General features: G+C 51.2%; 1 protein-coding gene across 1 annotated transcript in view; it reads left to right on the top strand.

The window, feature by feature from the left end:
* LOC132380750 (IQ motif and SEC7 domain-containing protein 2-like) overlaps window positions 1–21,878 on the top strand; it is a gene marked incomplete at its 5' end in the record, with an annotated part of 56,673 nt that overhangs the window by 29,355 nt on the left and 5,440 nt on the right. Inside the window, 6 exon segments of the mRNA XM_059949742.1 lie at window positions 3,153–3,292; window positions 4,406–4,531; window positions 8,404–8,503; window positions 10,228–10,389; window positions 16,418–16,588; window positions 21,170–21,219. Coding sequence (XP_059805725.1) covers window positions 3,153–3,292; window positions 4,406–4,531; window positions 8,404–8,503; window positions 10,228–10,389; window positions 16,418–16,588; window positions 21,170–21,219 — 749 coding nt within the window.

The following is a 21,878-nucleotide window of genomic DNA, read 5'->3' as shown; positions in this document are numbered from 1 at the left end:
AGTAGGTGTGTGGAACTTCCTGTCGGGTGGCGTAGAGGTAGATACAACAGGGACATTTAAGAGACTCCTGGGTAGGCACTTGGATGATAGAAAAGTGGAGAGTTATGTGGGAGAGAAGCTTGAGAATAGGCTAAAAGTTTGCCAAAACTTTGTAGCCCGAAGAACCTGGACTGTGTTCTAATATTCTGTGAAGGAGAGCACGCTGAACACATTCTCCTTTACCCCACCCCTACATGTGTTGTAACGTTCAGCCTTTTATGGACTTGGACTTTGCATCACTTCTCCTCGTGGTCCTGGTGGTCACTGTGTACATTCCCCCAGCATTTGCCCCCCTCAAGTGTGACAGCTCACACCCAGGTTTAACTCATCTGCCTTTCTGTGCAATGGAGAAAGCTCATGTACTGCGTATGTTAATCAAAAATGGCTTCTTTGTTTGTTAAAAGTAAAACTGCTTCTTTGTTATGCTAACTGGAGAGAGTGTTGTCTTGCAGAGCATTCTCGAAGCTTCTCGCAGTCTGTTTAGGTTTAGAATTGCTGATAACGGGGATTGTATTCATTTGTTAACCAATGGGGTTGGATGGTATTTTTTTCTTGTGGGTCTGGGTGCTGCGATTTTGCGGTCTATTTGGGGGGTCGGGAAGAAGACGCCGAAGAAGGTGGACGTGTGCCGCACTGCTCGGTCGATCACTTCAGGTGGTCCCAGGTGCGAGGTCGTGGAGATCGGAGGAGAACGAACAGTTCGATGGTTGAGCTCCAACGATGTGCACTAAATTGACTGAACTCTGATGAGTTTTGGCGCCTTTTTCTTTATTTTCTTTTCCTTCATATATACTATATCGTTCGTACTCACTTAGTTCTAGTAAAATTCTTAAAGTATATTCCATAACTGTATCTGGCGTGAGTTCGATATTGTGTGTGCGACATTGTATTAACTTGTTTTCCACAGCATCTGCATCTACGGGAGGCGGGGTTGGTGAGTGGCTGGAGTTTCCCCCTAGACATATACCAGCCTGTCGTGTAAGCGTTACACTCAACACTGTCTCTACTCACTGAGGGGGTGAAGAGAGCTGGACCGCGCACATCAACAATCGCGTCCTTCTGCTGACGCGCAGTTAGCGTCCTGACAAACTGCACCACTGTTAGGTGCAGAAACTGCACTGCAGCAGGCAGTCGAAACTGCCCAGTGCATCTCTGGCATCAAAGGCATATACACAGAACAGTGTCAGTAACATCATGAAGGATCCCACCCACCCTGCTCATGGGTCGTTTGTCCCACTCCCATCAGGGAGGAGGCTACGTAACAGGACCACCAGACTCAAAGACAGTTACTTTCCCCAAGCAGTCAGGCCGATCTAAACCCACTAACCACTAACCACTAACCCACCCCTCCACACACGCAACCACCACTCGTTTGTCAGTTTCTGTCAGTCACTCCTGTGCCTAATGTCATATTATGGACGTACAATCAATCTATGCACATCACCATGCAAAATGTTTTGTACATAAGGGCACACAAGACCTTTGCACAGTACAGTATTTGTCAACGTGGAGCGGAGAGCGAGCTTGTAAATATGGTGGGAACAAAGGATGTTGGAATGGTGAGGGTGGAGGGCAGGGGGCAGAGAAGGGAAGGTGGTGCGGGTGCAGACACACCCGGCCCTGAGACAAGGTCATTTGATTCCAAACAGTTGGTATATTGATCGTTACAGAATGTCTCTCTGGTGCTTCCCACTCCCTTCCCTCTCCCAACCATGATTCCCCTCTCCCTGACCCCTTCCCACTCTCAGATCGCAATAGAGACCCGTATCAGAATCAGGTTTATCATCACTCACATATGTTGTGAAATGTGTTTTATATCTTGTGGCAGCAGTACAATGCAAAACATAAAATTACTACAGTACTGTCCAAAAGTCTTTAGCACTCTAGCTATGTATGTGTGTGTATATAGAAGACTTTTGTACACTCCTGCATACAAGCTATCTTGCTTATTTATATTTATTGTTTTTTTATTATTGTGACCTTTACCTTATTGTGTGTTTTTTTTTTGTGCTGCGTCATATCCAAAGTAATAATTAATTTCTTCTCCTTTACACTGGGGTACTGGAATTGACAAACTTTCTTGAATCTTGAATTTCTCCGTCTCGGCCTGCTGTACAGATTTGCAAATTCTTGTGCCTTCCGCTGCAGCTAATTTTGTGACGTCTGTCTAATTACAGAAGAAAGGGGGAGGCGTTGTACTTCGGTAGGACCCACCCGGCTAGGGCGTACACAGTGATGGGCACTGAGGAGTGTGGTAGGACGGGGGATGTGGGGGAGAGTCTGGGAACACAGAACCATCATTCCTTGAAGCTGGCGACACAGGTAGATGGGGTCTAAGGAGATTGTCCTTCATATTGTCCTGAGTATGGGAGATGGGATGTTATGTTGAGATGACATCGGTGAGGCCGCATTTGGAGCATTGTTTGCAGTTTTGTAGCTACCCACAGAAAAGATTTCAGTAAGATTGAACGAGTGCAGGGAAAACTCACAAGGATGCGGCAGGACATGAGGGTTTGAGTTATAGGGAAAGGTCGACTAGTTTAGGACTTTATCCACTGGAGTGTAGGAGAATGAGGAGAGATTTGACAGAGGTGTGAGGGGGTATAGATGGGGTAAATGCACGGAAACCGGGCAAGATGTCGTGGGTTACATTCACACACTGATACCATGAAATGTGTAAGGGGACCTTCAACACTCAGAGTGTGGAACGTGGTGGATGTGAGTTCATGTGCAACGTTTCAGAGAAGTTTGGATAAGTACATGGATGTATGGGCCCGGTGCAGGTCGCTGGGACAAAACAGAATAACTGTTTAGTACAGGCTAGATGGGCTGAAAGGCCTGGTGTGTTGTAGTGCGCTGTGACTGTATTATCACTTCTAGACGTCAGTCCATCGGGTCAGACCAATAAGGTGAGTAAAGATTTGATGTTTTGGGCTGAGAACTTTCATCCGAACCCATAAAGGTCTCGGCCTGAAACGTCAACTGTTTATTAACCCCCCCCGCCTCATCAGACCGGCTCAGGGAGCCCGAGAGGGGGAAGGAGGCGGGGCGGGGACACCATGCACGGTTTGTGTTAATTCCGAGTCATCATGCCCTGGTTATTTGCTCCGCAGGGGTGGACAATGGGGAGGACATTCCCCGGGATATGCTGGTGGGAATCTACCACCGGATCCAGAAACGGGAGCTCAGGACAAACGATGACCACGTCTCCCAGGTCCAAGCTGTGGAGCGCCTAATTGTCGGGAAGAAGCCGGTAAGGGCAGAGTGGTTTAGACGTCACAGGTTACACAAGGAGGGAAGCTCCCTCCACACCGTCCCATCACACACTCCCTCCACACCGTCCCATCACACACACCCGGGGTCAGACACAGAGTGAATCTCCCTCCACACCGTCCCATCACACACGCCTGGGGTCAGACACAGAGTGAAACTCCCTCCACACCGTCCCATCACACACTCCCGGGGTCAGACACAGAGAGAAACCCCCTCCACACCGTCCCATCACACACACCCGGGGTCAGACACAGAGTGAATCTCCCTCCACACCGTCCCATCACACACGCCCGGGGTCAGACACAGAGTGAAGCTCCCTCCACACCGTCCCATCACACACTCCCGGGGTCAGACACAGAGTGAAACTCCCTCCACACCGTCCCATCACACACTCCCGGGGTCAGACTCAGAGTGAATCTCCCTCCACACCGTCCCATCACACACTCACGGGGTCAGACAGAGAGTGAATCTCCCTCCACACCATCCCATCACACACACCCGGGGTCAGACACAGAGTGAATCTCCCTCCACACCGTCCCATCACACACGCCCGGGGTCAGACACAGAGTGAAGCTCCCTCCACACCGTCCCATCACACACGCCCGGGGTCAGACACAGAGTGAAACTCCCTCCACACCGTCCCATCACACAGTCCCGGGGGCAGACTCAGAGTGAATCTCCCTCCACACCGTCCCATCACACACTCACGGGGTCAGACACAGAGTGAAGCTCCCTCCACACGGTCCCATCACACACTCCCGGGGTCAGACACAGAGTGAAGCTCTGTCCTCATCGTCCCTCCACACACTCACGAGGTCAGACACAGAGTGAATCTCCCTCCACACCATCCCATCTCACACTCCCGGAGTCAGACACAGAGTGAAGCTCCCTCCACATCGTCCCATCACAGACTCCCGGGGTCAGACACAGAGTGAAACTCCTTCCACACCGTCCCATCACACACAGAGTGAATCTCCCTCCACACCGTCCCATCACACACTCCCGGGGTCAGACACGGAGTGAAACTCCCTCCACACCGTCCCGTCACAAGATCAGCATAAGTAGAACTGATCTCTGACCGTTTGTTCCCTAGGTTCTGTCTCTACCCCACCGGAGACTGGTCTGCTGCTGCCGTCTCTATGAGGTCCCGGATCCAAACAGGCCGCAGAAACCTGGTCTACACCAGCGAGAGGTCTTCCTTTTCAATGACCTACTCGTGGTGAGTTTCTGCTCTCTACCTCTGTGCTCCGTGCTTCTGTCTGCTGCCTCACCTTTTGTCTCTCTGTCTCTCTTCTTTATCACTCTGCTTCTCTCGCTCTCTCTGTCTTTGTGCTCTCTCCCTCCTTGTCTCTCTCACTCTTTCAATCTTTCTCACTCACTCTCCCTCTCACCTTCACCCCTCCCCTTCCCCCCCTCCCCTTCCCACCCTCAGCCCTGCATTCTCACCTTCTCACCTTCACCCCTTCCGTTCCTTCCATCCCCTCCCCACTCTCCCTCCACCCCTCTCTCTCGGAATCAGGGTTAATATCACCAGCATATGTTAACTTCTGGCGGCAGTACAGTGCAATATGTGATAAATATAGAAAAATAGCTGAATTACAGTAAGTATATGTATACTAAATAGTTAAATTGATCAAGCAGTGCAAAAACAGAAAATTTTCAAAAGGAAATGAGGTACTGTTCATGTTTTCAGTGTCCATTCAGAAATCGGATTGCAGAGGGGAAGAAGCTGTTCCCGAATCATTGAGTGTGTGCCTTCAGGCTTCTGTACCTCCTCCCTGATAGTAACAGTGAGAAGAGGGCATGCCCTGGGTGCTGGGGGTCCTTAATGACGGACTTTGCCTTTTTGAGGCACTGCTCTTTGAAGATGTCTTGGATACTATGGAGGCTCGTACCCAAGATAGAGCTGTTAAGTTTACAATTCTATGCAGCTTACTTCGATCCTTTGCAGTATCCCCACCCTACCCATAGCAGACGGTGATGCAGCCTGTCAGAATCCTCTCCACGGTACATCTGTAGAGATTTTCGAGTGTATCAGGTGACAAACCAAACCTCCTCAAACTCCTATTGAAATATAAGCTCTCTTGCCTTCTTTATAACTGTGTCGATATGTTGGGACCAGGTTAGATCCTCAGAGATCTTGACACCCAGGAACTTGAAATTGCTCACTCTCTCCACTTCTGATCCCTCCTTGAGGATTGGAGTGTCTTCCCCTTTCTGAAGTCCGCAATCAGCTCTTTGGTCTTACTGACATTGAGTGCCAGGTTGTTGGTGGGACACCACTCAACTAGCTGGTATATCTCACTCATATACACCCTGTAATCTCCATCTTAGGTTCTACCAGCAATTGTTGTATCATCGGCAAATTTAGAGATGGCATTTGAGCTGTGCCTAGCCACACAGTCAGGGGTATAGAGAGAGTAGGGTAGTGGGCTAAGTACACACCCCTGAGGTGCACTAGTGTTGATCATCAGTGAGGTGGAGATGTTATTTCCAATCCACACGAATTGTGGTCTTCCGGTTAGGAAGTCGAGGATCCAGCAGAGGGAGGTACAGAGGCCCAGGTTCTGTAGCTTATCGATCGGGACTGTGTTAAATGTTGAGCTATAGTCAATGAACAGCATCCTGACGTAGGTGCTTGTGTTGTCCAGGTGATCCAAGGAGAGCCAAAGAGATCACGTCCACCGTAGACCTATTGTGATGATAGGCAAGTTACAGTGTCTTTGCTGAAGCAGGAGTTCATTCTGGGCATTACCTGCCTCTCCGAGCATTTCATCGCCATGGTTGTGAGTGCTACTGGACGTTAGTCATTGAGGCATCTCACCCTGCTCTTCTCCAGCACTGGTGTAATTGTTGCCTTTTGAAGCAGGTGGGAACTTCTGACTGTAGTAGTGAGTAATTGAAAATGTTTTTTTGAATACTCCCGCCAGTCGGTTGGCACAGGTTTTCAGAGCCTTACCAGGTACTCCATTGGGACCTTCTGCCTTGTGAGGGTTCACCCTCCTGAAAGGCAGCCTGACATTGGCCTCCGAGACAGAGATACTGCAGGGATCTTCACAGCTGTAGTTATATTCTCCCTTTGTAAATGGGCATAAAAGGCATCTGGGAGTGAAGCATCGCTGCCATTGGGGTTTGCTTTGTAGGAAGTAATGGCCTGCAGCTCTTCCAGAGTTGACATGCATCCAATTCCACCTCTAGCCTTATTCAGAATTGTTCCTTAGCTCTTGGAATAACGCTCTGGAAATCGTACCTGCTTTTTCTTGTACAGACCTGGGTCGCCAGACTTAAATGCCACAGATCCAGCCCTCAGCAGACCACTAACCTCCCAGTTCATCCACGGCTTTTCATTTGGGTGTGGATGGTATGTTCTCGTAGGCACACACTCATCCACACAGGTTTTGATGAAGTCAGTGACAGCTGCGGTGTACTCAATCTGACGCGGAGATGAATCCCTAAATATGGTCCAGACCACCAATTCAAAGCAGTCCTGTGCTTCCCTTGTCCAAACCTTCTTGGTCCTCACTGCTGGCGTTGCAGTCTTCAGTCTCTACTCAGGGAGTAGAAGTACAGCCAGGTGATCAGACTTCTCAAAGTGAGGGCGTGGAATAGCACGGTAGGCATTCTGGATCTTAGTGTAACAGTGGTCCAGTGAGCTGGTTCCTCTGGTACTGCAAGTGATCTGTAGATAACAATCAGATTTTTTTGAGCTGGCCTGGTTAAAATCCTCCCGAATGACAGGCAAGGCATCAGGGTGCACTGCTTATCCCATTGCTCAGATCACCTGGAGCCTGAGGTGGAATGTTCACCCCTAACAAAGCATTGCAGAAATCTCCCGCAGCCGGTAAAGTGGACGGCACTTGTGTTCCAGGTCTGGGACAGGACCACAGGGATGAGGCATCCGTCCCCGCCTCCGACTTTAAAAGGCTCGGCGGTCCTATCTTGGCAGCGTATAATGAACCTGTCGATCTGAATCCCGTCTGGTACGGAAGGAGTTACCAAGATTCCGTGAAGAAAAAGACACAAACGGTCCCGGTGTCCCTCTGATGGAGCGCTCTAGCTCAGAGATCTTCAACTCAACTTACCACAGTCTGTACATTTGCCAGCAAGGTGGTCAGTACGGAGTCGAAAGCCTTGTTTTAACCCAGCGCCACAGCCTAGTTTCCACCGACGTCTTAAGGGGACAGTGCGCCAGCCGCAGTCCAATCTATTTCCATCAGTTTGATTAGCAGTCAATTACTTAATCACATTAAAACGCCGTTACTAACAGTACAGACCTCGGATGAAGTTACGGTGCTCAGCTGTAGCAGGCTGAAATGGGAATCTCTGATCGTTTCCATGGTAGCTGCTGCTTCAAGTTGCCTTTAATTTGGAAATGTATCCTTCTCACCCATTCTCTTCCTTTCTCTCACCCTTTCTCTGCTCTCGCTCCTCTCTGCTTTCCCTCTCCTCTCTGGTCTCTCTCTGTCTCATCCACTCTGTTTCTCTCTCTGTCCCTCTCTTGCCTCGACTCTCATAAATTCCGGTCTTGACCATCCACAGCTACATCTCTCTCTCCCCTGCCCTCTATCTTTCCCCATCTCCCCTTCCTTCCTTTCCCTCTCCCCCACCCTCTGTTTCTCCAAATCTTCCCTTCCAGCTCCCCTCCCTCTCTCCATCCCTCCCATCCTTCTCTCTTTTTCCATCTCTCCATCTCACTTTAATCCCCAGAGCATAACACCATGAGACATAGCAGAATTAAGCCATTCAGCCAATCGAGTCTGCTCCACCATTCCATCATGGCTGATTTATTTTCCCTCTCAACTCCAGTTTAACGTTTCTCTCCGTATCCTTTAACACCCTGCCTAATCAAGAACCTGTTCGCCTCCGCTTTAAATACACCCAATGTCTTGGCCTCTATGGCTGTCTGTGGCGATGAATTCCACAGTTTCAGCACCCTCTGGCTAAAGGAACTACTGCTCTTCTCTGTTCTGAAGGGACATCCAGTCTTCCTGCTTCCCGTCTCTGGTTCAACCCTCCATACCCTCTCACCTTCTCCCCCCCCCCTCCCCCAGATCCTGGTTTAACCTATCTCCCCCTCCCTGCCTCTCCCAGGTCACCAAAGTCTTTCAGAAGAAGAAGATCTCAGTGACCTACAGTTTTCGCCAGTCCTTCGCCCTCCACGAGATGAAGGTTAACCTCTTTCAAAACGCCTGTAAGTCCCGCTCGAGGCGTCTCCTCCACCGTCGTGAGGGACAGCCGGTCTGCTCAGCCGGAGGGAGGGGGGTAGATGTTGGATTTTTAATGCGAGGTTCTTTCGGAAGTCAGGAAAGAGACACAAAACTTGTTGCTGTCCGATCGTTTTCTTTAGCATTAGTAGAGCAGAGGGAGTGGGGAGCAGGCAGCAACAGGAGCGGGCAGGTGAGCAGAGGGAGAGAGAAGCAAAAAAAGGGAAAATGGTGGTGCTGCCATGTGGTCAGCTCTTTGGATAAGCAACCTTCCATTCCAGTCTGTAGATAAGAGTCAACCAATCAGAAAACCCTGTTCAACTCGTGCCGCACCAGAGCTTCCCAAATCATACAGAATTGTAACCACTAGGGGGCACACTGAACATCTGCAGATACGTACTGAGACCACTAGGAACCATACTGTACAATTACATGTGTATAGGTAGCTATTGAAACAAATATGGGCAGATATTTAATTGTTAAACTGCAAAGAAAGTAACAAGCAGTCTAATCCAACAACAGGGAGTGCGGTCTCCCGAGACAGTGAGTGGTAGGGCACTGAGGAGTGTGGTAGAACAAAAGGATTTGGGAATACAAATCCATAATTCGTTGCAAGTGGTGTCACAGGGAGAAAAGCTGGTAAAGAAAGCTTTTTTGGCATATTGGTCTTCTTAAATCGTAGTATGGAAGCTGTATAAGATGTTGGTGAGGCCTGATTTGGAGTACAGTACAGTACTGTTGGCTGTGGGTGAGAAGGACATTCGGTTTGCAGTTAAATGAACTATTTGTCATAGGCAAGGCAGACATATTGATTGTTAGCGACAGGGACCATTCAGTTTGCAGTTAAATGAACCATTTGTCATAGGCAATGTAGACATGTTGGTTGTTGGCAACAGGGACCATTCGGTTTGCAGTTAAATGAACCATTTGTCGTAGGCAAGGTGTGGGCAAGTGTGGCCATGTTCGTTGTGTGCTACAGTTCTGTGCAAAAGCGAGTTTATATTGGAGGGAGCAAAGAATACTGGGAATGGCAAGGGTGGAACACTGCAGGAAGGGTGTGGGACAGGTGACAGAGAAGGAGTCAGTGGAGGGAGGGGTTGGTCTGTGGGCAGACACACCCGGCCCTGAGACACCAGGCCAGGTCACTTTATTCCAAACAATTGGTTTATCGATCGTTACAGAATGTCTCTCTGGTGCTCCCCTCTCCCTTCCCCTTTTCCCAACCATGATTCCCCTCTCCCTGCCCCCTTCCCACTCTCAGTCCACAATAGAGACCCATATCAGAATCAGGTTTATCATCACTCATATTTGTCATGAAATTAGATTTTTTTTGCAGTGGTACAGTGCAAGACGTACAATTGCTACAGTACTCTGCAAAAGTCAGGCACTCTAGCTATATATATATATATATATGCCTAAAACTTTTCAACAGTACTGTACCTTGACAATACCGGTGGGCAGTTGGCTTTGGGCAAGACTGACCATATCCACTGTGGCCTGAGCAGACATATTGGCTGCGGGAAAAGGTGGCCATGTTGGCTGTGAGCAAAAGTTGCCAGACTGGCTTTGGGCAAGAGCAGGCATGTGGGCCGTGGCTTGGAGGCTACGTTTCTGCTGGGCAAAGAGCCCCTGACTGGTGTTATACCCCCACCCATTTTTTCTGCAAGGTTTTAAAGTCAATCCCCCCTGCCGTCTCCTTCTTCCCTGACAGACTATCCCCACGGGATCAAGTTAGCCTCCTCCATTCCCAGCGCCGAGAAGAAGATTCTGATCATATTCAACGCCCCCAGCGTCCAGGACCGCACGAGGTTCGCCAGCGATCTGCGCGAGTCCGTGGCCGAAGTTCAGGAGATGGAGAAATACCGCGTGGAATGTAAGCACTCACCTCTCTCCCTACCCACCACTCCTCTGGACGGGGAAGGTCCAGACCCTGGCACTGACGAGTGTGATGAGAAGGTTGTCTTGCCTTGGGTTTGGATGCCTTGGGGTTCAGAGGAACAAGGGGTAACCTTAATCCCAAGGTAAATGCCGAGGGACAAACACTACTGCCCCCTGAAGAAGGGTCTCGCCCCGAAACGTCATCTATTTACTCATTTCTGTAGATGCTTCCTGAACTGCTGAGTTCCTCCAGCATTTTGTGTGTGTGTGGCCCTGGATTTCCAGCTTCTGTAGAATCTCTTGTGTTTACAACAGTACGTAGCAGGTCATTTACAACTGAAACTTCTCTCCGAGGGCACTGGTTCTCGAGACCAGGGGTTCCCAACCTGGGGTCCATGGCATAGAAACAGTTGGGAACCCCTGATCTAGATGGTGGTGAAGGCCAGCTCTTTATATTTTGGGTGGCCTGGTAGCCTACAACGCTTTATGGTACCGGCGGCCGGGGTTCAATTCCTGCCACTGCCTGTAAGCAGTTTGTACGTTCTCCCCGTGACCGCGTGGATTTCCTCCCACAGTCCAAAGACTGACCGGTTGGTAGGTTAATTGGAAATCGTCCTGTGATTAGGCTCGGATTAAATCGGGGGACTGCTGGGCGGCATGACTCGAAGGGCCAGATGGGACTATTCCAACTCTATCTCGATAAATCAGTAAGTAAGTAATTTGGAAACAGATAAACGTTGGAAAGATTGAGCTGACACAGGAGAGGAGTTGTGACAAACCTCATGTCAGCCACGGTCAAAAGACAGAGGAACAGAATTGAGCCAGTCAGCCCATTCGATTCTGCCCCGAATCATGGCTGATTTATTATCCCTCTCAACCCCATCAGAGTTGGGTTTAATATCACCAGCATAGGTCGTGAAATTTTACATAATAATAAAAATGGTAAATTACAGTAAATATAAATATAAAAATTAAATAGTGCAAAAAGTAGTGAGGTAGTGTTCATGGGTTCAGTGTTCAATTGGAAATTGGATGGCAGAGGGGAAGAGGCTGTTCCTGAAGGAGTGTGTGCCGCCTTCCTGATGGTAACAATGAGAAGAGGGCATGTCCTGGGAGGGTGGGGGTCCTTAATGATGGATGCCCCCTTGTTGAGGCATCGCTCCTTGAAGATGCCCTGGAGGCTGGGGGGGCTAGTGTACATGATGGAGCTGATTGAGATTATAAATCTCTGCAGCTTCTTTCGATCCCGTGCAGTTGCCCCCCCACCCCAATGCCAAATGGTGATGCAGCCAGTTAGAATGCTCTCCACGGTACATCGCGAGTCTTCAAAAATTCCCGTTTGAAACTGCTATAGCTGAAATCCCCATTCCCCTGCCTTTTCCCTGTAACCTCTGACACCCTGACACAACAAGAACCTGCCAACCTCCAATGACTTGGCCTCCACAGCCGTCTGTGGCAATGAATTCCACAGATACACTGCCCTCTGGCTGAAGAAAATAAATGAATGGCGGGGCAGGCTGAAAGGGGCCAAGCAGCCTCCACCTGCTCCTATTTCCTTGCACTTTTGAGGGGTGGCCAGTGGGGGAGGTTTGAGCAGAGAGAAACCTCCTTGTTGGAGATGAGCCGCTGGATCGCAGGAGGCAGAGGGGTCATCCCCGGGTAGAGAGAGCAGTGAAGTGAGGTGGTGGGGTAGAGGATTCCCAGCTGAGATCACTATGCTGTAAAGACCAAACCTGAAGCACTCGGGGCGGCTTTGTTGCCCGAATGGCCAAATCAGATTTATTGTCACAAACGTGCAAAAGTCTTAAGCACAGATATCTAACTAATAGGCCTAAGGCTTTTGGACGGTACTGTATTTGTCAACATGGAGTGGAGGGCAAGCTTGTAAATCTGGCAGGGAACGAAGGATGTTGGGAATTTCTGTATGCAGGTAGATTGGTGCTGGATACCGAGCAGGGGCGTTTCTAGAGTGCCCACGAGCTGGCTCATGGTTGAGCCCACTCGGGGATCGGTTATTCCGGATTGGGCGTTGTGCAATCAACTGTGATCAGAGAGCTTAAGGTAAAGGAACCCTTGGGAGTAGAGTGACCATAATACGGTAGAATTCAGCCTGAAATTTGAGAAGGAGAATCTAAAGTCATATCTATGAGTATTACAGTGGAGTAAAGGGAATGATAGAGGCATGAGAGAGAGGTGCAGGCCAAAGTTCATTGGAAAAGAACACTGGCAGGGATGACGGCAGAGCAGGAATAGCTGGAATTTTTGGAAGTAATTCAGGAGACACAGGATATATACATCCCAAAGAGGAAAAAGTATACCAATGGCAAGATGACAAACAACCGTGGCTAACAAGAGAAGTCAAAGCTAACTTAAAAGCTAAAAGGGGGGGGGGGGGCATATAATAGAGCAAAAATTAGCGAGAAGTTAGAGGATCAGGAAGCTTTTAAAAACTAACAGAAAGCAACTAAAGACATTTTTAAGAAGGAAAAGTTGCAATCCGAAGATTAAGGTAGCCATCAAAATTAAAGAGGATACCTAAAGTTTCTTCAGAATAAAGTGTAAAAGAGAAGTGAGAGTGGATATTGGACAGTTGGTAAACGATGGTGCAGATGTAGTAATGGGGGACAAACTGTTGAAGTATTTTGCATCGGTTTTCACTGTGTAAGACACTACCAGTATGCTGGATGTTCAAGAGTGGCAGGAGGCTGGAGTGTGTGAAATTACCATTACTAGGGAGTAGGTTCTGGGGTCTGAAGGTAGATAAGTCACCTGGAACAGATGGTCTACACCCCAGGGTTCTGAAAGAGGTGGCTGAAGAGATTGTGGAGGCATTAGTAGTGATCTTTCAACAATCACCAGATTCCAGAAGATTGGAATATTGCAAATGTCATTCTACTCTTCAAGAAGGGAGAGAGGCAGAAGAAAGGAAACCATGGGCCGGTTAATCTGACCTCAGTGGTTGGGAAGATGTTGAAGTTGATTGTTAAGGATGAGGTCTTAGGGTACTTGAGGCACATGATAAAGTAGGCTGCAGTCAGCACGGTTTCCTCAAGGGAAGATCTTGCCTGACAAATCTGCTGGAATTCTTTGAAGCAATAATAAGGAGGACAGACAAAGGAGAATTGGTTGATGTTGCATACTTGGATTTTCTGAAGGCCTGTGACAAGGTGCCACACATGAGGCTGCTTAATAAGCTACGAGCCCATGGTATTACAGGAAAGGTTCTAGCATGGACAGATAAAGCAGTGGCTGATTGGCAGCAGACAAAGAGCAAGAATAAAGGGTGTCTTTTCTGGCTGGCTGTCAGTGACTAGTGGTGTTCCACAAAGGTCAGTGTTGGGATTGATCCTTTTTACATTATATGTCAGTGAATGCCTTGTGGCAAAGTTTGCGGACGACATGAAGATTGGTGAAGGGGCAAGAGGTTTTAAGGTAGTAGAGAGGCTACAGAAGGACTTAGATTAGGAGAATGGACAAAGAAATAGATGGAATACAGTGTTGGGAAGTCTATGGTCATGCACTTTGCTGGAAGAAATAAAAGGGTAGACTATTTTCTGAATGGAGAGAACATTCAAAAATCTGAGGTGCAAAGGGACTTGGGAGTCCTTGTGCAGTTCTCCATAAAGGTTAGTTTACAGTTTGAGCCTGTGGTGAGGAAGGCAAATGTGATGTTAGTATTCATTTCAAGAAGACTAGAATATAGAAGCAAGGATGTAATGTTGCGGGTTTATAAAGCGCTGGTGAGGTCTCACTTGGAGTGTTGTCAGCAGTTTATCTAAGAAAGGATGCACTGAAACTGGAGAGGGCTCAAAGGAGATTCACGAAAATTTTTCCAGGATTGAAAGGCTTGTCATATGAAGAACGTTTGATGGCTCTGGGGCCCGTACTGACTGGAATTCAGAAGTATCAGGCGAGACCTATCGAATGTTGAGAGGCCGTGATAGTGTGGATGCAGAGAGGATGTTTCTTGTGGTGGGAAAGACCAGCGGACACAGCCTCGGTATAGTGGGACGTGCATTTAGAACGGAGGTGAGGAGGAATTTCTTTAGCCAGAGGGCGGTCAATCTGTGGAATTCGTTGCCACGGGCAGCTGTTGAGGCCAAGTCATTATGTATATTTAGGGTAGCGGTTGAAGATTCTTGATTGGTCAGGGCACAGGGAGAAGGCAGGAGATTGGAGCAGAAAGGGAAAATGGATCAGCCATGATGAAATGGCAGGACAGACTTGATGGGCCAAATGGCCTAATTCTGGTCCTATATCTTATGGTCTTATGGAATGGTGAGGCTGGAACACTGAGGGGTGTCGGGGCCCCTCTCCCTGCCACCTTCACATTCCCATCCCACAAGAGAGAGACCCATATCAGGGTCAGGTTTATCATCACCCACATGTCTTGAAATTAAATGTTTTTCGTGGCAACAGTACAGTGCAGTGCATAAAATTACTACAGTACCGTGCAAAAGTCTCAGGCACCCCAGGATATATATAAATCTACTTTTGTAGATATATAAAAACGAGAGATTCTGAGGATGCTGGAAATCTAGAGCAACACACAGAAAATGCTGGGGGAGCTCAGCAGGTCAGGCTGGAAGATTCGCTCGTGTCAATGAACCGGGCAGAGACTTACCTTCACAACTTGTATATTTAAAAAATGGAGTTAAATAAGTAGCGTTCAAATGTTCATCGTCCAATCAGAAATCTGAGGGCAGAGGGGAAGAAGCTGCCCCTAAAACATTACGTGTGTGCATTCAGGCTCCTGATGGCAGCAATGAGAACGGGCCTGGTTACGTAAATAGCAATATGCTGTTAACCCAGGGGATTGCAACACTAGGTTTCAGAGCCAGCCCTGCCACTGTAAGAGAAGCAGCCACACAGTAATCAAAGCAATTGCACAGGGGGATTATATATCAGATCCCCAGGAGTGGGTTACAGGCTGGGGTCAAACCCAGGGGATCGAGGGGTTTATATATAGAATATCAGATCCCCAGGAGTGGGTTACAGGCTGGGGTCAAACCCAGGAGATCGAGGGGTTTATATATAGAATATCAGATCCCCAGGATGGGTTACAGGCTGGGGTCAAAACCAGGGGATCGAGGGGTTTATATATAGAATATCAGATCCCCAGGATGGGTTACAGGCTGGGGTCAAACCCAGGGGATCGAGGGGTTTATATATAGAATATCAGATCCCCAGGAGTGGGTTACAGGCTGGGGTCTAACCCAGGGGATCGAGGGGTTTATATATAGAATAACAGATCCCCAGGAGTGGGTTACAGGTTGGGGTCTAACCCAGGGGATCGAGGGGTTTATATATAGAATAACAGATCCCCAGGAGTGGGTTACAGGCTGGGGTCTAACCCAGGGGATCGAGGGGTGTATATATAGAATAACAGATCCCCAGGAGTGGGTTACAGGCTGGGGTCTAATCCAGGGGTTCGAGGGGGTTTATATATAGAATATCAGATCCCCAGGAGTGGGTTACAGGCTGGGGTCTAATCCAGGGGTTCGAGGGGGTTTATATATAGAATATCAGATCCCCAGGAGTGGGTTACAGGCTGGGGTCTAATCCAGGGGTTCGAGGGGTTTATATATAGAATAACAGAGCCCCAGGAGTGGGTTACAGGCTGGGATCTAACCCAGGGGATCGAGGGGTTTATATATAGAATAACAGATCCCCAGGAGTGGGTTACAGGCTGGGGTCTAACCCAGGGGATCGAGGGGTTTATATATAGAATAACAGATCCCCAGGATGGGTTACAGGCTGGGGTCTAACCCAGGGGATCGAGGGGTTTATATATAGAATAACAGATCCCCAGGATGGGTTACAGGCTGGGGTCTAACCCAGGGGATCGAGGGGTTTATATATAGAATAACAGAGCCCCAGGAGTGGGTTACAGGCTGGGGTCTAACCCAGGGGATCATATATAGAATAACAGATCCCCAGGATGGGTTACAGGCTGGGATCTGTCCTAGGGGTTCTAACGCTGCCCACTGCCCCTCCCCCCGACCCCACACAACCCGCTGCAGCCGAGCTGGAGAAGCAGAAAGGCGTCATCCGCACCAGCATGTCGCAGAGCGCCAGCCTGAAGAAGGACGCGCTGAACGGGACGCTGACCAGTCTGGACGACACGTACGCCATGGCCGAAGGTCTGAGACGCAGCGCGCTCAGCAGCTCCCTGCGGGACCTCTCCGATGCAGGTAACCCGCTGGGACGGGGAGGAGGCAGTTGGAGATGCTTGTGGGAAGCATCTTGGACATTACAGAGCAGGCCCTCTGCTAACCCCTCTTCTCTTGCCCACAACACGGGCTCTTCTCCAAGTGAACAGAAGCACACACTGCCGGGGTCAGGCACAGAGTGAAACTCCCTCCACACCGTCCCCTCACACACTCCCGGGGTCAGACACAGAGTGAAACTCCCTCCACACCGTCCCATCACACACTCCCGGGGTCAGACGCAGAGTGAAACTCCCTCCACACCGTCCCATCACACACTCCCGGGGTCAGACACAGAGTGAAGCTCCCTCCACACCGTCCCATCACACACTCCCGGGGTCAGACACAGAGTGAATCTCCCTCCACACCGTCCCTTCACACACTCCCGGGGTCAGACACAGAGTGAAACTCCCTCCACACCGTCCCATCACACACTCCCGGGGTCAGACGCAGAGTGAAACTCCCTCCACACCGTCCCATCACACACTCCCGGGGTCAGACACAGAGTGAAACTCCCTCCACACCGTCCCCTCACACACTCCCGGGGTCAGGCACAGAGTGAAACTCCCTCCACACCGTCCCCTCACACACTCCCGGGGTCAGACACAGAGTGAAACTCCCTCCACACCGTCCCCTCACACACTCCCGGGGTCAGACACAGAGTGAAACTCCCTCCACACCGTCCCATCACACACTCCCGGGGTCAGACACAGAGTGAAACTCCCTCCACACCGTCCCCTCACACACTCCCGGGGTCAGACACAGAGTGAAACTCCCTCCACACCGTCCCATCACACACTCCCGGGGTCAGACACAGAGTGAAACTCCCTCCACACCGTCCCCTCACACACTCCCGGGGTCAGGCACAGAGTGAAACTCCCTCCACACCGTCCCCTCACACACTCCCGGGGTCAGGCACAGAGTGAAACTCCCTCCACACCGTCCCCTCACACACTCCCGGGGTCAGACACAGAGTGAAACTCCCTCCACACCGTCCCATCACACACTCCCGGGGTCAGACGCAGAGTGAAACTCCCTCCACACCGTCCCATCACACACTCCCGGGGTCAGACACAGAGTGAATCTCCCTCCACACCGTCCCCTCACACACTCCCGGGGTCAGACACAGAGTGAAACTCCCTCCACACCGTCCCATCTCACACTCCCGGGGTCAGACACAGAGTGAAGCTCCCTCCACACCGTCCCATCACACACTCCCGGGGTCAGACGCAGAGTGAAACTCCCTCCACACCGTCCCATCACACACTCCCGGGGTCAGACACAGAGTGAATCTCCCTCCACACCTTCCCATCACACACTCCCGGGGTCAGACACAGAGTGAAGCTCCCTCCACACCGTCCCATCACACACTCCCGGGGTCAGACACAGAGTGAAGCTCCCTCCACACCGTCCCATCACACACTCCCGGTGTCAGACACAGAGTGAATCTCCCTCCACACCTTCCCATCACACACTCCCGGGGTCAGACGCAGAGTGAAGCTCCCTCCACACCGTCCCATCACACACTCCCGGTGTCAGACACAGAGTGAAGCTCCCTCCACACCGTCCCATCACACACTCCCGGTGTCAGACACAGAGTGAAACTCCCTCCACACCGTCCCATCACACACTCCCGGGGTCAGAGACAGAGTGAAACTCCCTCCACACCGTCCCATCACACACTCCCGGGGTCAGACACAGAGTGAAGCTCCCTCCACACCGTCCCATCACACACTCCCGGGGTCAGACACAGAGTGAAGCTCCCTCCACACCGTCCCATCACACACTCCCGGTGTCAGACACAGAGTGAAACTCCCTCCTCACCATCCCATCACACTCCCAGAGGAGTGAGATATCGGCTGGTAACAGTTGTGATTGGATGGAGGCTGGGGAAGCCTGATTACACATCGCACTGTCACAGTTTTCGAGGCTCCCTGCGGTCTGTCAATGGCAGGGTTTAGCAGGGTGGATGGTTCCCTGGTGTGCGTAGCGGTGTAAATCAACGTGGCAACATGCCGGGATGCGTCCTGACGTGGTAAAGTGAGAGGTGATGCCGGGGTTTCTGTGGACAGGTCTGTGGGTTCCTGTTTGGAGAGAGCTGAGCAGGAGTAATGCCTGACACTGTTGCGTACCCCTTTCCCACGTGTGGTTCTGCAGGAGGAACGGTCAGTCAGATTGGGGAACGATTGACGGTGGGCCAGTTGGTATCCGCCCTGGACCCTTCTCCCCAATCTCAGGACAGCAGCCTGTGAGGGCATGTTTCCCTCAGACAGAGCAAGGCACCAGGTGGGAGACATCGCTGAGTGTTGGCTGGACAATTCCCGGAGAGGTTTGGGAATATCGTTCATTACCACCCTGTATCGACTGGGGTGATGGGTCCATTCTGTCTGACCGGTTGACGTAGACTCGCACTGGGGGAGCACCGGGGTGAGGGGAGGTGCCTGGAGACCTCCTGGATGATGTCACAGGATACTGTGATGTCATCAGCTCAAGTGTGTGGAATGGCGCACACCATGTCATGGTGAAAACAACGCTGACACAGATATATGATGTCAGAGGAAAAGGGTGATGTAATGCTGGATGTAACATTCAGGCGCAGGCTTTAGTTGTGAGACCATGGAAGGTTGTTATGTCATTGGTGTCTGATGTCATAGGAGAATGACATCACTGTGATGTCATCAGAATGATGACACTGGGATTGCATGATGTCACTGGGTTTATGTTGTATCACCAGACAGTGATGTTATCGGGGTTGTGTGATATCACTGGTTTACGTAATGTCACTGGGAGTGAGTGATGTCACTGTGATTTCACTGGAGTGTGAGGTCACAGGAAGGTTGTGGGGAGGGTGTGATGTCATGGGAGAATGATGTTGACAGGTGAAGTGTCGTGTCGTTGGGGTGTGATGTCACTGGGATTGACCATGAACCATTTCGGGGTTCCTTGTGATCTTCACAGATGGGATTGATGTCACAGTTTGTGTTTTCCGGTGCCGCGAGTGTACAGTTTCTGCCTTGCCCCTCGCCAAGTTTGAATGTGACAGCCCTCAGCAACTAACCCGGCCCTCTGCCCAGGGCGGGGGTGATCCGTCAAAGCTGGCCGCCTCTCAGCTCCTCCCCTATTAGCAACTCACCCTCCCTGCCCAGGGCGGGGGTGGTCCGTCAAAGCTGGCCGCCTCTCAGCTCCTCCCCTATTAGCAACTCACCCTCCCTGCCCAGGGCGGGGGTGGTCCGTCAAAGCTGGCCGCCTCTCAGCTCCTCCCCTATTAGCAACTCACCCTCCCTGCCCAGGGCGGGGGTGGTCCGTCAAAGCTGGCCGCCTCTCAGCTCCTCCCCAGTTAGCAACTCACCCTCCCTGCCCAGGGCGGGGGTGGTCCGTCAAAGCTGGCCGCCTCTCAGCTCCTCCCCTATTAGCAACTCACCCTCCCTGCCCAGGGCGGGGGTGGTCCGTCAAAGCTGGCCGCCTCTCAGCTCCTCCCCAGTTAGCAACTCACCCTCCCTGCCCAGGGCGGGGGTGGTCCGTCAAAGCTGGCCGCCTCTCAGCTCCTCCCCTATTAGCAACTCACCCTCCCTGCCCAGGGCAGGGGTGGTCCGTCAAAGCTGGCCGCCTCTCAGCTCCTCCCCAGTTAGCAACTCACCCTCCCTGCCCAGGGCGGGGGTGGTCCGTCAAAGCTGGCCGCCTCTCAGCTCCTCCCCTATTAGCAACTCACCCTCCCTGCCCAGGGCGGGGGTGGTCCGTCAAAGCTGGCCGCCTCTCAGCTCCTCCCCTATTAGCAACTCACCCTCCCTGCCCAGGGCGGGGGTGGTCCGTCAAAGCTGGCCGCCTCTCAGCTCCTCCCCTATTAGCAACTCACCCTCCCTGCCCAGGGCTGGGGTGGTCCGTCAAAGCTGGCCGCCTCTCAGCTCCTCCCCTATTAGCAACTCACCCTCCCTGCCCAGGGCGGGGGTGATCCGTCAAAGCTGGCCGCCTCTCAGCTCCTCCCCTATTAGCAACTCACCCTCCCTGCCCAGGGCAGGGGTGGTCCGTCAAAGCTGGCCGCCTCTCAGCTCCTCCCCAGTTAGCAACTCACCCTCCCTGCCCAGGGCGGGGGTGGTCCGTCAAAGCTGGCCGCCTCTCAGCTCCTCCCCTATTAGCAACTCACCCTCCCTGCCCAGGGCGGGGGTGGTCCGTCAAAGCTGGCCGCCTCTCAGCTCCTCCCCTATTAGCAACTCACCCTCCCTGCCCAGGGCCCACTCTCCCCTCACCAAAGCCCAGTTGTAGGTATGTGACTGTGTGTGTGTGCGTGTGTGTGCATGTGTATGTGCGTGTATGTGTGTGTGTGTGTGTGTGTGTGTGTGTGTGTGTGTGTGTGTGTGTGTGTGTGTGTGTGTGTAACTGTATCTGAGACTGTAGGCAAATGCCAGTGTATATCGATGTGTTGGGTTGATTTCTGTGGCCAACCATCAACCACGTTTTCCGAAATATTTCCATATGGATGTGTGAGTGTGTGTGTCGGTGGTTGGTGGGAGGGGGGGAGGGGGTGGGGTCTCTCGGTGTCCTGTCTCCTAACCTGTAGTGTCCGGGCAGGAAAGCGGGGTCGGAGGAACAGTGTGGGATCACTCGACAGCACCATGGAAGTAAGTGGCACCATGTCCACCCCCCACCCTCACCATTGGAACACCTCCCTGCCCCGCCATCAGTGCCTGCTCTCCTCCATAGTCAGTCCATCGCCCTCTGCATGTCAGTGTATACCCCTCCTCCTGTTCTCCACCTCCCTCCATCATTCAAACTCCACTCCACCACAACTTTCACTGGGGTAGGGGGGGGATTGTGTGTACAATTGTGGCCCCAAAGGAGGCTATTCAGCCCATTGAGTCCAGCACGCCCCATTCTGAAGGCCTGTGCAAGTACACCCACACACCCACCCACACACCCACCCACACACCCACGCACATACACACGCACACACACACACACAGACACACACACAGACACACACACACACACCCACGCACATACACATGCACACACACGCACACCCACGCACACACCCATGCACATACACACGCACATACACACATGCACATACACACACACACATACACACACACCCACGCACACACCCACACACACACACGCGCACACACACACGCGCGCACACACACACACCCCTTGACAGTTATAAAGGAATGCCTGGGCGCATACATCACAAAACTGCCTACAACACACAGACCACCTCACACAGAGGAATGTTCTCTCTCTCTCTCTGTCTCTCTCTCACACTCTCACACACTAA

The sequence above is a fragment of the Hypanus sabinus genome, chromosome 24, assembly GCF_030144855.1.
Source record: "Hypanus sabinus isolate sHypSab1 chromosome 24, sHypSab1.hap1, whole genome shotgun sequence".
Taxonomy (NCBI): Eukaryota; Metazoa; Chordata; class Chondrichthyes; order Myliobatiformes; family Dasyatidae; genus Hypanus; species Hypanus sabinus.
Note: the sequence above shows the minus strand (reverse complement) of the source record. Positions and strands in the feature narration are given on the sequence as shown.